Source organism: Gopherus evgoodei, unplaced genomic scaffold (genome assembly GCF_007399415.2).
Source record: "Gopherus evgoodei ecotype Sinaloan lineage unplaced genomic scaffold, rGopEvg1_v1.p scaffold_34_arrow_ctg1, whole genome shotgun sequence".
Classification (NCBI taxonomy): Eukaryota; Metazoa; Chordata; order Testudines; family Testudinidae; genus Gopherus; species Gopherus evgoodei.
This window is the reverse complement of record NW_022060016.1, coordinates 2,735,749-2,753,648: the sequence shown is the minus strand read 5'-3', so window position 1 is coordinate 2,753,648 and position 17,900 is coordinate 2,735,749. Positions and strand designations below refer to the sequence as shown.

The following is a 17,900-nucleotide window of genomic DNA, read 5'->3' as shown; positions in this document are numbered from 1 at the left end:
CTGAGTGTGAAAACAGGAGCAGGATGCTGCCTCTAGGCGCGCTGCTGTCTAGGCTCTTCCATGGCTCCCATCCCACTGGCATCCGGACACCTCCGATGAGTAACTGGGACCACGGCGATCTCTCTCCTGCCCTCCTGCGGGCACAAACGCAGCATGAGACTGAATTCTTCAAGCGCTTTGAGGTCTTGGGGGCAAACGGGCCATGGCCACTGGCTCAGGGTGCCAAGTCTTTGCCCTTCATAGACGTTAATTAATCCTTGTGATCCCCCCCCCCCCGGAAGGTATTATCTTTCACTATCTTGGGATAAAGTGATGTGGCGTGCACTGGCGTCCCTTCTCCAAATCAGTGGCAGAACCCAGGAATCCCAGCTCACAGACACCTGCTGTAGCCACTAGAGCACACTCCCCTCCCAGAGCTAGGGCTAGAACCCAGGTGTCCGGCATCCCTGCTGTAAGCACTAGATCCACTACCCTCCCAGCATGGCAAATATTATGATTTTTTAAAACATGGTAGAGCCTGGAAGCCATGATTGTGGACTAATATCCGCCTATGCTAGGTGCTGTAAGTTTTATTGCTATTAGGTGAATTATGGTAGTGCCCAGAAGCTCCAGTCATAGACTAAGACCCCCATTGTGCCAGGCTCTGTATGTTTTTATTGCTATTACATGAATTATAGTAGTGCCCAGAAACCCCAGTCATAGACTAAGACCCCTATTGTGCTAGGCGCTGTACATTTTAGTGCTATTAGGTGTATTGTGGTAGCACTTGGGAGCCCCGTCACAGGGAAGACCCCATTGCACTAGGTGCAGTACGAACACAGAACACAAAGGTAGCCCCTACCCCAGCCCATGAGTCCTGTTTCCCAGTTTCTGCCCACCTGCCCCGTTCTATCCTACTAGGGCATACTGCCTGTGGGCAACCCCCCCCCCATGTGCAGCACACTGTTCCCAAGGGCGGCAGCGGTCTCCTCCACAGCGTCGGTCCTTAGCCCATCTCCAGCTGCCGCCTTGGCAGCCCGATGCTTGCTCCTTTTCGCTTTTAATGCGGCTCAGCCCTCTGGAAAGCCCCCGAACCCTGGAGGCGAAGAAAAGCTCTCGGCATGATTATTTATTGAGCCTCTCTCTTCATTATATGGTGGGAAATGTTAACCCGACGCGCTGACCTTCGGTATTCCACCGGGGACGCCGCTGCTCCCGGGCAGGCTGGCATGGTGATGGGGGCACTGCCCCTTCCTTTGCAGTCGCCGCGGAGGTCACTCCGGCTGACCTCGCTCTGGCTGGTGCACCGTGCATGTGTCTGGGGGGAGTGGGGGGGTTGGCTGCAGAACAGACGCTCCACCCAGAGGTTTATTGCATTCGCCGCGACGCGGCCCTGTGTGATCAGTGAGAGCCAGGCCTGGTTGACAGGAGAGGGGGCAGGCTGCTGGGTCTCTCCGGGACCACAGAGGGATCGCTGCTTGGTGTTCTCACCTCACAAGGGGGCACCTGGTCCATGCCCTGCTAGGCGTGTGCCCTCGCCAAGGGGGCACCCGTGGCTGTTGAGCAATCCACGCCTAGGCAACCCAGGGCTGGAGGGGACCTCCTGGCACATCGTGTCCAGTCCCTGTCATCGCAGGCCATCCCATCAGCTCAGCTAACTATCAGCTCTCAGCTAACTAGCAGACCTGACAGCCCCACAGGAAAACAACGCAGAATTTGGGCTTGTTTTGGGGTTAATTGGCTTGGGAGTTGCTTGTTGGCTAGTTTTTGGCTGGTAGCTTGTTGTGGTTTTTTTGGACCGTATCTCGACAAGCAGGGGCAAGGGGTTGGGGGGAGAGAGTCAGGGGTTCACAGTGGGCCCACCACAGGCCCTGATTGCATGTCGGGGGGGCTCTAGTCACAGAGTGCTGGAGTTCTTAGGGATTGGCTTGTTTTGAAATGGGATTAGCTTGATTTTTTGGCTTATTGTGACAGGCGGGGGGGTGCTTATTTACCATGTGAAAGGTGGCAACTGTGCTAACTAATTAGGTTATTTTCCCCTCTTGGTGGGTGGGGGGGCTGTCTCTGAGTCAGATCGCTGGGGCTTTTAATCACATCCCCGGCAAGCTTTCCAGAGCACAGCCCAGGGGAGGAGATGCCTGCCCGTGAGACAACAGCATGTTCTGGTCAAGGGCACCTGCTGGGGTTCACCCTCCTCCATCTCCCCTGTGGATGGATCCCATTATTAGTTATTCGGATGGTAGTAGCGCCTAGTAGCCCATGGTGCCAGGGGCTGTACAGACGCAATCTCCTGATCGCCTCTCTGATGGCTGTCTGGCATGGGAGCACCGGGGCCTGGCTTAGAAAGGTGGGGAAGGGAGAAGCCAGGTGACTCGGCCAAGGGCTGGTTGGGTCTGTCAGCCAGCTTAGTGTTAGACACATTGGGCATGAGTCCCACCGGGGGGGGGGGGGTCCCAGGTGCTGGGATCCCAAAGGGGAATGACCCCAGCTAGCTTCTTTCTCTCCCCAAACAGTGGAGCCCAGCTCTGACTCCCCACCCCCCATCTCTGTTGTCTTCTAGGTGGAGCTGACGGGCAGCAGCGTCTTTGACTACATCCATCCCAGAGATCACCCTGAAGTCGCTGAGCAACTGGGGCTCAAGCCGCCTTTCGATGCTGTCGGCTCCCCGCTGAGGAGCCAGAAACCCCCAGGCCTCTCCGGGGCCAGCTCCTCCTCCTCCTGCTCTTCCTCCCTGAACGAGGCCTCTGAGCCCGGTAAAGCCACTTCTCTTGCTTGGCCAGAAACAGCCTGTGGACCCATCCCCTACCCCAACCCGCTGCCTCTGCCCCAGGGCTGCAACAAGAACCCACCGGTCCCAAATGCCCAGTTTTCCCTGCGCTAACCACTAGACCCTGCTCCTGTCCCAGAGCTGGGGGTGGAACCCAGAAGTCCTGACACCCTGCCCTCTCTGCTCTAACCACTAGACCCTGCTCCTGTCCCAGAGCTGGGAGTGGAACCCAGAAGTCCTGACACCCTGCCCTCTCTGCTCTAACCACTAGACCCTGCTCCTGTCCCAGAGCTGGGGGTGGGACCCAGAAGTCCTGACACCCTGCCCTCTCTGCTCTAGCCACTGGACTCCCCATCCTCTCTCCCTTCATCTCCCCCCTCTTCCTTTCTCCCTTCCCCAGTCTCTCTCTCCCCTTTCCTCTCCCTTCTCCCCTTCTTTTCCTCTTCTGTCTCTGTTCCCAACCCCTTCCCCCCTCTTTGTCCCCCGGCCCGCTCTCCGAGCCTTGGAATTCCCAGCCATTTGTCACTCATGTGTGAGCTGCTTCCCCAGGGAGGGTAGGAGCCCAAACTCTGTGCTGGCTGGTTATTCACTCACCTGGCCCCCGCCAGCCACCTTCACCCAGGGGTTGTCGGTGTCCGTCCCTGCCTCCCCGCCCCGCACATCCACAACCACACCAGGGCCGTGCGGAGGAGCCGGCATCCAGGAGCCTGGTGGGTGGCGAGAAATGAAAGGGAATCTTCACTCACCTTCCACCTCATTTGATATCCGTCTGCTTGGCTTTTATCTGGGGAACCTTTAAAAGATTTATACGAAGCAGGAGCGTAAAAGAGAATGAGATATAAAGCTCAGCCCGGAGCACGCTCTGCCTCTCCAGACGGAAAGAAGACAGCGGCCCGTCCTCTGCATTACTGGGGAGTGCAGAGCAGCGCAGGTGTAGGGGGGGAGACGTGTGTTCCTGGAGGGAGGGGGTTCCGCTGGAGATGAGTGCCATTCTTAAGGGGGGGGAGTGGCAAGCCAGAGGGATGAGGGGCACACAGTCTTAGCAAAACGGCTACTCCCAGATTATGAGAGATGGACAGGGGGTTGCATATGGGGGTTGTGGCGGGGGCTGGCGGAATTGGGGTTCAAAGGGATCTGTTCCCAGAGGGTCAGAGGTGGGGCACAAGGGAGCTTGGGATGAGCGGGTTGCAAGAGTGATGCCTGAGAAGCCGTGCAAGATGACACAGCCCCGTGCCCCTACTCCAGCAGGAAAACAGACTCCTCCCCCATCCCTGCAGGAAGCCACCTGCTTTTTGAATCCGGGGCGGCCTGCCTCACGCCTACAGGGCTGCAGAAGTGGTCGCACCTCAGTTATTTGAAGGCCAGCCTCGCTCTGACAAAGGCCACGCCCCTCATGGTGATTAGTCTGAGCCCTGGGTGGATGATCATGCCCCCTTCTCGCTGTGTGGCCTGCCGGGGGCCTGAGCAATGACGCTGATCGCGCCGTGTCTGTCTCAGATCCCGCCGGCTCCCATGCCCGCCCCAGGCACGACGCCCTGGAACGATCCTTCTTCGTCCGTATGAAATCCACCTTGACCAAGAGAGGGCTGCACGTCAAGACTTCTGGCTACAAGGTAATGGGGCCTGGGGGTGTGGTCTGCTACGTGCAGTGCCTCTAAACCCTTGTGTTAGCAAGTGGGGACACATCTCCTTTCCAGTGTCTTCCTACAGAGGCTGATAGTGTGGGGGTGATCAGATCTGTGCCCTCCAGGCTCTGAAATACCTGATTGATCAATTTCAATGCAAATGCCAAAAGTCTCCCTCTTTCCCTGCTAGCTGCTCACCTCTGCTGAGCCTGGATCATTTTCTCCCGTTCAGACCTCTCTGCAGGCCCTGCCCCTGATGCTTCCTCCCAGCTAAGGCTGTACCCTGCTGCCCACTGTGCGAGCTGTGAATGGTTAGTGCCAGCCTTTCCTTCTCTCCGCTTCTCTCCCCATGGCCGACAGCTCTGCAACAGTGCACAAGTTCAAAGGGATCCAGGAGCCTGTGGCAGTGGGATCAGCGACAGTAGGAGGCACCCACCGTGTGTCAGGAATCAGGGCCTGCAGCAGAGCTAGTCTCAAGGGCAGCTGGACTGACTCCTGCTCTAACCACTAGGCATGACTGCCCATATCCCGCTGTCTAACTCCCTTGGACTCATTCCTGGCATGGCCCTGGTGTTAGGGACCCAGGCTCTCCGTCAGTGGTACGGCACAGGGATGCTGTCTCAGTGAATAAATGTTCCCCACCCATACATACCCCTCTCTCTTTATCTCCAACCCCTCCGCAACACACAGGTGATTCACGTTACTGGCCGTCTCCGCCCCCGCCTGCCGTCCTTCTCCCACGCCCATTCAGTCCTCAGCCGAGTCCTGGGGCTGGTGGCTCTGGCCCACACGCTGCCGCCATCCACGCTCAGCGAGGTGCGCATTGAGTGCCACATGTTTGTGTTCCGGGTCAACATGGATCTGCAGATCGTGTACTGTGAGAGCAGGTGGGTCCTGGGCAGACGGCTGGGTCTGGAGTGACTCGGTGGCATTAGGGCCAGATTCTGCACACAGCCATCTGGGAGTAAATCTGGAGTCACTGCAGTGATGTCAGAGATAAAATTGGCCTGTGCCTTTTGTTTTGGCCTCAGGTTAATACCTGATACAGCCTTGTAGTCTGGGAGTCTCTCTCGCCCCACTATAAGGGATCCATTCCCTTTCTGGGAGCCAGGGCCCCAACTGGTGTGAAGCCACCGTCACCCCTTTGGCGTTGATGGGGCCAGATCCCCAGCTGGTGTGAATCGGCTGTCGCTCCATTAGAGTCAATAGGACCAGACCCCCAGCTAGTGTCAACTGGAATCAGTGGAGCTGCGCCAATTTACCCAGGCTCAGGATCTGGCCCCTACCATCCAACAGCATCCTGGGGCATGCCAGGTCGGCACCCCTTCCTAGCCAGTCTCTGTGTTGGGACAGGGGATGGCGTTCAGCTGGTCCACCCTTTCCCATCTCTCTCTGCTTCTCCCTGCCTTTATAACCCCCCCGCTCTCCTTCCCCCACAGGATCAGCGATTATATGGACCTATGCCCCTCGGAGCTGGTAGGGAAAAGCTGCTACCAGTTTATCCATGGCGAGGACTTGGAAGGAATCCGGCAGAGCCACCTGGACTGTAAGCATCCTAGTTACAATCCCCTGCTCTGGTTTGCTCCAGCTCTTCCTCCCTCCAGGGTGAAGGGTCCATGCCATGTTGGTGGGGACAGAAATATAAAGGGACATTTCAGAACAGCGGGCAAGGCTCTCTGCTGGATTTCCAAAATTCATCAGCCAGAGGCAGGAAGTGCTGTGGGAGTGAGGCACTGGGCACTCAGGAGACAAGTCTTGGAGTCCCACATGTGCCACAGATCCCCTAACCTGCATCACTTTAAAAAAAAAAAAAATCTCTGTGCCTCATTTTTCCCCCATCTGTACAATGAGGTTAATCATCCTTCCTTGGTCTCTTTTGAATGTCAGCTTTTCAGGGTTGGGACTGTCTCCCTGGGAGTGTGGGTCCAGCCCTTAGCACAACAAGGTGCTACTCTGACACACAGCAAGTTGTGCCTGTGTGCTGGATGGCTCTGGGTTCCTAGTGCAAAGAAAAGTTGTGTCCCTATCCTCTCCTGGGATACTTGCTGAATTGTCTCTGCCAATGGATTCCCCTTCCCCCTCACCTCCTCTGCAGGAGACGCCCCTGCCCTCTAGCTCTTTGTCATGTGCGTCATTTTGTTCCGCTTGGGAAAAGCTGCCTGCGCTGATCTGGGTCTAAGCTGCTTCTCTCCAGTGTCAGGAGCAGCTCCAAAGTTGCCTCCGTAGCTGCTTTTTTAACTTCAGCTGCGTCATGTTTGCTGTGAGAGGGGTTCAGTTCCTGCCTCCCTGATCGTCTCTCCTAGGAGGGGTGCTCTCCCTGGCGAAGGGGCTGGCCATGCTGCATGCGCTCTTGTCCATAGCTGGATTTCCTCCAGGCGGGCATGTGGCACTGCCTGTCCAGCAAGATCTGCCATCAGCCCTGTCCTTTCCCCAGCAGACCTGATGTGCCGGATCCCAGGCAAGTCTTGCTGAGCCCCAAGGTTCTTCGTAAACTGCAAATTGTCTCAATGGCTAATTACCCATTTAAAACTTGACACCTTATTTCCAGTCTGAATGTGTCTGGCTTCAACTTCCAGCCATTGGATCATGTTCGACCTTCCTCTGCTAGGCTGCAGAGCCCATTTGTAAATATTTGTTCCCCAGGTAAATACTGATAGACTGGAATCAAGTCACCCCTTAACCTTCTCCTTGTTAAATTAAATAGCTCCAGCTCCTTGCGTCTTATCACTCTAAGGCAGGGTTTAGAATCTTTTAATCATTCTTGTGGCTCTTCTCTGACCCCTCTCCAATCTATCAGCCTCCTTCTTGAATTGTGGGCACCAGAACCGGACACAGGATCCCAGCAGTGGACGCACCAGCGCCAAACACAGACATAAAATAACCTCTCTGCTCCTATCCAAGATTCCCCTTTTTATACATCCCAGGTTCGCATTAGATCTTTTGGCTCATGTTCAGCTGATTATCCAAATGTTTTTCAGAGCCCCTCCTTCCAAAGGCTGGAGTCCCCCATCCTGTAAGTACGGCCAACGGTCTTTGTTCCCAGATGTATCCACTGACATTTAGCCGTGCTAAAACGCATAGTGATTGCTTGTGCCTTGCTTACCAATCGATCCAGATCACTCTGTATCAGCGATTTGTCCTCTTCGTTATTTACCACACCCCCAATTTTTGTGTAATTTCTGTGGTGATTTTTATGTTTTCTTCCAGGTCACTGATAACAGTGTGAAATAGTGTAGGGCCAAGAACTGATCCCTGTGGGACCTCACTGGAAAGACACTTGTTGGAGAAGGGTTTCCTGTTTACAATGACATTTTGAGATCTATCAGTTAGCCAGTTTTCAATCCATGTAATGTGTTCCATGTTAAACTAGGGGTTGATAGTTCCTTACCCAACACTGATCTGCCTTTGGAGAAGTCCAAGCAGGCGCCCAGGAATGGGCTGTGGATCAGCAAGAGAGTGCAAGAGACCTAGGGGAATATCGCAACGCCCTTGTCTCCAGGGATAGATTTGGTCTGTGTTATGTCTATCGATGCACTAGAAGGCAATGCTTATGCCTCTGGGCAGGCAGGCTGATAGCAATTCTACCAAGCTAAGGAGTGTTGGGTTTACTCAGTTCTTGGATGGGTGCCCTCCCGGGATCAATCAGGACGCTACAGGGAATAGTGCTTATGGCCAGTTAGGCAGCACGCTGCTCCCAGTTGATGCTGATCTCAATGCCCCCGTGCAGTGCTGTAGGAAGTGGTTGATAACTTTAAGGAGCTCTGAGTCAGCACTGACCTCGTTGCCCCAGTGCGGTGCTAGGGGGCGCTGTGCTGCAGGGGCTGCCATGAGTGACACAGCAGGGGGCGCTCTCTCCTTTGAGTCAGTGCTGACCCCAACATGGCGCTAGGGGGCAGGGAGCAGGTGATCAGCAGGGGGCGCTCTCCCTTTGCAGTCTGGGCTGGCCTTGCTATCTTTCAAATCGGATCCTGACCCCTTGTGATCATTAAAAATCCACTGAACATTCCTGTCAGAATCCAGGCATTTAACCCCTGCTTGTCCAGGCGAGATCCCAATCCTGGCGATTAAATCCCTGCTCCCTAAACCACTCCCCTCCCCACTCCAGTTTCAACTGGATGCAGGATTCTTTCTACACTTCCTGGCCTAAACTGCAAGGCAGATGTTCAGACAACTGCTGCATCCCACCCTAGAGAGGGAGCAGCTGGACTAGGGTCTTTATATGCAGCATGAAAGCGGCTTTGGATGAAAGGTGCAGTCCGTTATTAATAAAAACTAGCCCTTAACCTATCAAACCTTTGAGCCGGGCCCTGGCATGTGCTATGGAGTCAGACAGCTTCAAAAACCAGAAGGACCAGTGTGATCATAGCAATGTCAGGCTGGAAGGGACCTTGACACGTCATCACGTCCCACCCCCTGCACTGAAGCAGGACCAAGTAAACTTAGACCAGCCCTGACAGTCTGTTCTTAAAAATCTCCAACCAAGGGGAGTCCACAACCTCCTTTGGATGCCTGTTCCAGAGCTTCACTTCCCCGAGTTAGAAAGTTTGTCCTGATATCTCACCTCAATCTCCCTCACTGCAGATTAAGCCGATTACGTCTTGTCCTACTTCCAGTGGACACGGACAGCACATGATCGTCATCCTCTTTATAACAACCCTTAACATATTTGGTCGTCTTCTCTGACTTCCTGTCTAACACAGGCCATAGGAATGCCCTGAATTAATTCGGGTCTGAACTAGCGCAGATCTCTTATAAAAATACATCCAGTCTTCACTGTACACTTGCCAGGGATGGGGAATCCACCACGGCCCTTGGTCAATTGCACCAGTGGTTAATTACTCTCCCTATTAAAAACTGACACCTTATTTCGAGTCTGAATTTGTCCAGCTTCCACTTCCGGCCATTGGATTGTGTTAGTCATTCTCTGCTAGACTGAAGAGCCCATGATCAAATACTTGTTCCCCGTCTGGTTACTGATAGGTTGGGATCAAGTCACCCTTTAACCTTCACAGATTGAGCTCCTGGAGAATCTCACTTTAAGGCAGGTTTTCCAATCCTTTGTATCATTCTCGTGACTCTTCTCTGACCCCTCTCCAGTTGATCAACATCCAGCTTGAATTGGGGACATCCGAGATGACGACAAGCTGGATAAACCATTAAGGAGCCGTGGCTGTGATAAGTGGGACTGGGATCTTGAGCGGGGGGGGGGGGGTAAAAGCCCCTTTCTTGGCTCTCTGTGCTCATGATAGAACGGAAGGGGTGGGGCCTGGCAGCCTTCAGCTAACAAACTTCTTTTTCAATTAGTGTTGAAAAAAGGCCAGGTCGTGACCCGATATTACCGCTGGCTGCAGAAGAATGGGGGCTTTGTGTGGATTCAGTCCTGTGCCACCATCTCGGTCAACATCAAGAACCCCAGTGAGAAGAATATGGTCTGGGTCAATTACATCCTCAGGTGAGATCACATGGAACAAATCAGCAAGCTACCGAAGAAGGGCATCGCTGTTCCACACGCAGTGCCAATAGGGATAGAGTCACAGACCCTTCTGCTCCAAAAGCTCAGGCAGCTACCACCCACTGAGCTCCGGGGCAATCCCCATTAACTGCTGGCTTTGTAGGGTCTAGGACACACAGGTGAGCTGTTCTGAGTTCATCCAGGAGAGGGCAATGTTGTGTGCACAGGCGATCTGAGGATTCCAAAGCACTGTATGGTGAACTAATGTTTGGATTGCGGTAGCAGCCAATCAGGATCAATGCTGGGCTGTGTTCCCTGTAAACCGTGCAGGGCAGGAGAGATTTAAGTGCCACCCAGCTGATTAGAGAGCAGCACAGCCAGCAGCATGTGTACAGGTGCCCCTCTCTCCACCTGCTGCTCCCTCCTGCAGCTGCTCCTGGGGCCATCCTGCTGGCTGTGCGGGGGGGGTGGGGGTGGGAAGGAAGGGTGCTGATGTCAGGGGTCCCTTCACCCCCAGCCCCTGTACCCCATCTCTGCAGAGCAGGGCAGAGGGGACACAGCTGGACTCAGGACTCAGAGCTGCTGCGGGGAAGGGTGGGTGGCTGAGTGCCTTTCTTAAAGAGACAGTGCACTGTTTCTAAGATTTCCCCAACAGCCAGCTCACAGTGTCTGTCTGTCTGTCTCTCTCGCTCACAAACACACACACTCTCTCTCTCTCTCTCCCCCGCCCATGTACCCCATCTCCACACAGCAGAGAAGGGGAGACAACAGGGCTCAGGACAAAGCAGGAGAGCTTTCAGTGAGTGTCTTCAAGAGACAGCACAGGGCATCTCAGAAACTCTCCCAGCAGCCAGCATACACGCTGTCTCTGTTTGTGTCTCTCTCTCATACACACACAGAGTCTTTGTGACACACAAACTGTCTGTGTCACACACATTGGGTCTATATCACACTCACACATTGTCTCTGTATCACACTCACTGTCACACACTGTCTCTGTGTCACAGGCTGTCTCTGTTGCACATTGTCACACACACTCTCACACACACACGCATACTGTCTCTGTGTCACAGGCTGTCTCTGTTGCACACTGTCACACACTCTGTGTCACACACACGCATACTGTCTCTGTGTCACGAGCTGTCACACACACTGTCACGCACACACACACACACACTGTGTCACACACACACTGTGTCAAACACTCTCTGTGTCACACTCACCTCCCAACACATACCTGTATTATTATTGTTACTTCTTGGTACTTCCTGCAATGCACGTATATTCTCTGTAGTTTTAGTCTTTCAAAGTGTGGTATATCAGTGTTTTGACTGGTCTGTGCATTTCATAATTTTTATTTCTCTTACACATCAATTTAATTCTTTGAGCAGTGAGTTCTAAAATGCCTTACCTGTCCTGGCTGGACTAATTATCCCTATTGAACTTTGTAAAACTATATATTATGTCTAGTTTTTTTTGTTTTTAGTGGTGGTGCACATCCACACATACCTCAGTGAACATAATATTTATTCCGCACATGGATGGAAAAAATTAGAGGGAACTTTGCTGGGTAAACACATAAGAGGAGATGGTCCCTATAGGCAGTAAATGACCTATCCTCCCAATACCCATGGAAAGTGGGGGCAGTATTTACTAGTGTCATTGTTTAAACTGAGACACAGAGAGATTTGCCCACGGTCAGACTGTGGCAGAGTTGGGAATAGACCCCAGCAGTTCTGTCCCTCAGCTGCCCCCGTCCTCACTATTCTAACCACCCTCCCCTTACCCTTCCTCTAATCTCTAGACTACGCTCCCACCTCAAGCTGGGAACAGAACTCAGGAGTCCTTCCTCCTAGTCTAGTGCGTTGCCCATCACATCCAGCCAGGCTGGCTGATTGTTTTGTAAGTGTTTTAGTGATTAATACTTTTCATCGCAGCAGTTCCTGGTAGACAAGGATCCAGCTGCACAGGCTATTAAATGCTGAGAGAAGCAGCAAACCTGATTGAAAACCTCCTTTGCCCCATCCCATTCCAGCAGGGCTGTAATTTGTTGAGAAATATTTCTCCATAGCTGCAGAGTGTGGAAGACACCCTGGAAAATGTGATCTGAGACCAGCAGGTAGCTGCCATTTCTATCTGTATCGTCCACCTCCCTGCTGGGGCTGCAGGGGGAAATCTGCATCGCCCACAGTCCTGCTCTGATAGACACACGCAGAGCTGTGCATCTCTGCTGGGCCCCTCTCTCATGTGTTCCAGGCACCAGTTTCCCCAGGTATAGGAACAGAGGCCCTCAAAGGTGTTTCGGGGCCTAACTCGCATTGAAATCAAAGGAGTCGGGTGCCTAAATACAGTCGTCTACAGTAGCACTTAGAATCCCCTGTTGAGGTCACATGGGGAAATGGAGGCACAGGGAGAGGAAATGACATGTGCAGTGCCACAACAGCAAAGGGCCTAGAACCCTGGAGTGCTGACTCCCAGCTCCCTTCTGTTCTAACCACTAGACACCACTCCTCTCCCTGAGTTGGGAACAGAACCCAGGAGTCCTGGCACCCAGCCTCCCTGCTCTAACCACTAGATACCACTCCCCTCCCTGCACTGGCACTAGAATCCAGGACTCCTGGCGCCCAGCCCCCTCTGCTCTAGACACTAGACCCCATTCCCCACTCAGAGTCCGTAACCTGTGCTGAGATCTTCACAAACCCAGTAAAAGATAGTGGGAGGAGGGAAAACAGAGGCAAGTCCCAGATTCTCAAAGGCATTTAGGGGGCTTAACATGCACTGATTTCTGTGGGAGGATCCAGGATACCAAGTGACTTGTTCAGGCTCACCCCACTGTGCTAGGCCTAGGACCTAGGTCTCCTGACACAGGACGTCTACAGAGCAGCTGGATATGAGTCAACAGTGTGCCCTTGTTGCCAAGAAGGCTAACGGCATTTTTGGCTGTGTAAGTGGGGCATTGCCAGCAGATCGAGGGACATGATCATTCCCCTCTATTCGACACTGGTGAGGCCTCATCTGGAGCAGTGTGTCCAGTTTTGGGCCCCACACTACAAGAAGGATGTGGAAAAATTGGAAAGAGTCCAGCGGAGGGCAACAGAAATGATTAAGGGGCTGGAGCACATGATTTATGAGGGGAGGCTGACGGAACTGGGATTGTTTAGTCTGCCGAAGAGGAGAGTGAGGGGGGATATAGAAAGATATTCTAGCACTAGAAAAGGTTCAGGAAAGAGCAACTAAAATGATTAGGGGTTTGGAGAGGGTCCCATACGAGGAAAGATTAAAGAGACTAGGCCTCTTCAGCTTGGAAAAGAGGAGACTAAGGGGGATATGATGGAGGTATATAAAATCATGAGTGATATGGAGAAAGTGGATAAGGAAAAGTTATTTACTTATTCCCATAATACAAGAACTAGGGGTCACCAAATGAAATTAATAGGTAGCAGGTTTTAAATAAATAAAAGGAAGTTCTTCTTCACACAATGCACAGTCAACTTGTGGAACTCCTTACCTGAGGAGGTTGTGAAGGCTGGGACTATAACAATGTTTAAAAGGGAACTGGATAAATTCATGATGGCTAAGTCCATAAATGGCTATTAGCCAGGAAGGGTAAAGAACGGTGTCCCTAGCCTCTGTTCATCAGAGGATGGAGACAGATGGCAGGAGAGAGATCACTTGATCATTGCCTGTTAGCTTCACTTCCTCTGGGGCACCTGGCATTGGCCACTGTTGGTAGACAGATACTGGGCTAGATGGACCTTTGATCTGACCTGGTACGGCCGTACTTATGTTCTTATGTTCTTTGATAGCTGCATTCAACTACCTGAAGGGGGTTCCAAAGAGGATGGATCTAGGCTGTTCTCAGTGGTGGCAGATGACAGAACAAGGAGTAATGGTCTCAAGTTGCAGTGGGGGAGGTTTAGGTTTGATATTAGGAAACACTATTTCACTAGGAGGGTGGTGAAGCACTGGAATGGGTTCCCTAGGGAGATGGTGGAATCTCCTTCCTTAGAGGTTTTTAAGGCCCAGCTTGACAAAGCCCTGGCTGGGATGATTTAGTTGGGATTGGTCCTGCTTTGAGCAGGGGGTTGGAGCAGATACCTCCTGAGGTCTCTTCCAACCCCAATATTCTGTGATTCTACGACTCCCCACATGGGTGTGCAGACACGAGCTAGCGCAGTACAAACAGCAGCGGAGCCATAGCAGCGTGGGCAGTAGCGTGGGCCAGCCACCCACGTACAAGCCGGCTCGACTGCTAGCCCAAACTGCTGCAACTGCACTGCTGTTTTTAGTGTGCTACCTTGATCAGCACTCCCAACTGGAGTGTGGATACACCTTTAATCTAGTGTCCTGGCTGCTATGCCACCTGGGCCCTTTCACCAGGCCCAAGCAATGCATCTGGCCATAAATATCCCTTCACTGGCAGCCACCCCTCAGGTTAGCTTGGTATGCTGTTTCGCATCAGTTGCACAGGGAGGCTTTCCCTTCAGCACCGAGAGGCACCAGGACGTGTCACCTGATGTTGAAGCTAGACAAATCCAGGCGAAAAAGAAGGCATATGTTTTTTACGGTGAAAGCAATTAACTATCGGAACAACTCACCCAGGGTCGGGGTGGATTCGCCATCACGGACCATTTTTAAATCAAGACGGGATGTTTTTCTAAAAGCTCTGCCTTAGGAATGGTACGGGGGCGGGGGCGGTCTCTGGCCTGGGTTATACGGGAGGAGAGGGGGTCAGACTAGATCAGTGGTTCTCAAACTTTTGTACTGGTAACCCCTTTCACATAGCAAGCCTCTGAGTGTGACCCCTGCCCCATAAATTAAAAACACTTTTGTATATATTTAACACCATTATAAATTCTGGAGGCAAAGCAGGGTTTGGGGTGGAGGCTGACAGCTTGCAACCCCCCCCCCCCATGTAATAACCGCGTGACCCCCCTGTTTGAGAACCCCCGGACTAGATGATCCCTTCTGGCTTTGGAATCTATGAATGTTGGCCACTGGCCTCTGTAGCTTCAGAGAACAGCTCTGAGCAAACATCGCAGGGTGGGTGTGGCACTGCAACAAATCACCACTTGTCTGGAGTGTCTCCCCCACCTGCACCATTAAAGCGACTCCAGAATTACACACTTTCTCTGGCGAGGAGAGGGGTGTTTTTTTTATATCTAAAATAAATTAATATATGAATGACTACAACAGATGGTTATTAATGGCTGTTTTTTTCCCCTGCTAAAGCAAAAGGAGCTATTATTATGCTAATCCTGTAAGTAATTACAGATACCAGTGTATGATTTGTCAGGGTGATTAGTATTTTAGTTAATTAGTGCTGTAATTACAGAGACTAATTAACTTTCTCTCAGCCTTCCTGGAATGGAAACTTATTTACTTTCTTTTCGCTGGGAAGCAGCACATGATGAATGATGAGGCGAGGCAAGGGGGACCCTCCCCGTCCCACCCCAGACTGAGCCCACTGTCAGCAGGTCGTTCTCAGGGGCGCACTCTTGTAGCTAGCCTCTCCCAGCCTCCCCAGTCATGCGCCCTGGCTGGGCTAGATTGGCAGGGTGCGGGAGACCGACTAGTGGCTACTCGCTGTAGTGTTATTTGGGATGGGACTGTGATTTACAGAGAGGGCTTGGGGGACTCAGGATTCCTGGGTTCTTTGGCTAACCCTGGGAGGACAGTGCAACCCAGTCCTGTTTCACCTTCTGCAAGACGATGGGGGGGAGGGGTCATCATGGCTACCTTGTAGGACTGCTGGCTAAATTACTGTTAATAAAGTGCTTTGGGATCCTTGGATTCAAGTTGATACAGACATGGAGGAGGGTGGGCCAGTTTCACTCCTGGTGTAGCACAATCTACCTCAAAGGAGTTACACCGACTAGCACCCATCCTGCCTCTCCCTGTGCAGCAGTGACACTATGGCTGTTACACCAGGGGAGAACTTGGCCCTGTGCTTTTCCCCTTCCTCCCCGCTCCGAGCTCTGGCAGAGCCGTTTGCAGGGATCGGCTCAATTGAATCGGATCCAACTCTGCCCGTCCGTAAACAATGAAACCCCAAAGCTGGCTGTTTTCTAAAAGAGAGAGCTTGCGATTTCCAATCTGTCCCTGTTTGTTCTTGGACAATAAGGCCATAGCCCTAGTGGAGTTGTTTTGCAGAGACCAGCCTGCAGGTGGCTGGCTGTGTCAGCTTGAAATCAAGTTTTCCTTCTTCAGTTCTTTTGTTAGGGGCGCAGTTGGTTTAATTTCATGGCCTCCCGGCAGGCTTAGCAGTCTACCAAGGAGCAGCACACACTGCTCTGTCTCCTTTGGGAGGCCCTTTCTAGGGAGGCTTGGGGGATAGGAGTACTACACTGGGCCATAAGAGACCTGGTTTAAAGTCTCAGCTCCGTCACAAACTGGCTGTGACCTTGGGCAAGTTACTTAGACACCTAAGTCCACCCTTTAGATGCCAATGACATTTTCAAAGATGGTGCCTAAACCCATGGGCACCTAAATCTCCTAGGTGCCTATGGGCTTGTCTGTACAGAGACACTCAGGGATTATTAGATCGACTCAGCTACATTGCTCAGGGATGCAAAGAAGTCACACCCCTGAGAGACATAGTTAAGTCAACTTAAACCCCAGTGCAGACAGCACTAGATTGGCAAGGTGGATTTACTACAGGTGTACTGCTGTGCAGTTTCTAGTGGAGACATAGTTTCAGGAAAGTTTAGTCTGAATTCGCTTTTAAAATGGATTCGTTTAACTGAACTAAACCTCTCTGTGGATGCTCTTATCCAGAATTAAAATTGACTTAATTCAATTTAGCTGAATTCACTTCCAAAGCGAAATAGGACCCAGGAGTCCTGACTCCCAGCCCCTCCCCGCTCTAACTACTAGACCCCAGTCCACTTCCAGAGCTGGGGATAGAATCCAGGTGTCCTCAGTCCCAGTCATCCCACCGTGCTCTAATCACTCGCCTTCCAGACCCTGAATTTAAACTCAGGAGTCTTGGCTCTTAGTTCCCTGCTCTAATCACTAGCCCACGCTGCCTCCCACAGGACCTAAGCTTGTGCTACAGAAATCCCATCAGCGAGGGAACAAGCTGATCTGTTGTTTCTCTGATTTACTTTTGCTAAACCCTTTTAGCAAACCCGAGTGTAAGAACATGGCCCTGGACATCTTCCAGCTGCCTGGGATTCCAGCCCGACAGACCGATGCCTCTGACGTGTCTGACTTGGAACCCGACTTCAAAGGTAAAAGCCCTGGCCAGATTGCTACCAAGCCAGCGACAGGATGTTCTGGTAGCACCTGCCTCATTCCAGGGACCCTAGGTTACCAATGCCCTGATTGGTAGCCGCAGGCCTCCAACTCACTGCTGTACTGCGATGGGTATTTTAGCTTTGGCTTTGCCAATATATCCACTATGAAGGAATTAACTCAGGGGAGTTCTCTGGCCTGCGTCACACAGCGAGGTCAGACTAGATGATCACAGTGGCCCCTTCAGGCCTTACAATCAATGAATGCCCCAAACTGGGAGTCCCAGCCCCATCTCTGTCGGTGAGCAGGGGGGGCTCTTTCTTCTAAGCCATTCCTAGCCCCATTGCGGCTCTGGGAGGTTCCGTGCTACAGGGGGTGGGGGGCTATCCAGAAAGGAGTTCTCTCCCTTCTAAGTCATAACCCCAGAGAGCATCCCGCTGTGGTTCGGGAGGGTGCTGTGTTATGGAAGATTTGGGCTTGCAAATAAGGGGCAAAAATGAAGCCCTGACTTCATGATCATTAAGGATCATTTTCATCAGCAACCTAAGGGCATTTCCTCAGCTGGCATAAATTAGCCAAGCTCGGACTGACGCAGAGCACCAGTGCTTCACACACGTTAACTCCCTGCATCCTAGCCAAATTCCAGTTTGGGCAATAACTGTTAGCTTCCCCCAATCCTTCTGCAATTTCAAATACATGCAGAGTCCATGTTTCCTTCCTTGCCTGTTCTATGGCTTTAAACAGGCCGCTGCATCCCACCCTAGAGGTAGCTGCATTTCAGGGAGGGGTGAAATACGTCATCTCTCCTACCCATTGTGGGGGCAAGTATCATGAGGCTTTC

At 52.3% G+C, this 17,900-nt stretch overlaps 1 protein-coding gene across 3 annotated transcripts in view; it reads left to right on the top strand.

Annotated features, from left to right (window-relative positions):
- The window catches only part of NPAS1 (neuronal PAS domain protein 1), a 95,806-nt gene that overhangs the window by 74,291 nt on the left and 3,615 nt on the right, over positions 1-17,900 (top strand). For all 3 annotated transcript variants that reach the window (XM_030544548.1, XM_030544549.1, XM_030544547.1), the window contains 6 exons: positions 2,540-2,732; positions 4,244-4,359; positions 5,062-5,258; positions 5,811-5,917; positions 9,676-9,823; positions 16,949-17,055. In XM_030544548.1, coding sequence (XP_030400408.1) covers positions 2,540-2,732; positions 4,244-4,359; positions 5,062-5,258; positions 5,811-5,917; positions 9,676-9,823; positions 16,949-17,055 — 868 coding nt within the window. The remainder of the gene's footprint in view (positions 1-2,539; positions 2,733-4,243; positions 4,360-5,061; positions 5,259-5,810; positions 5,918-9,675; positions 9,824-16,948; positions 17,056-17,900) is intronic.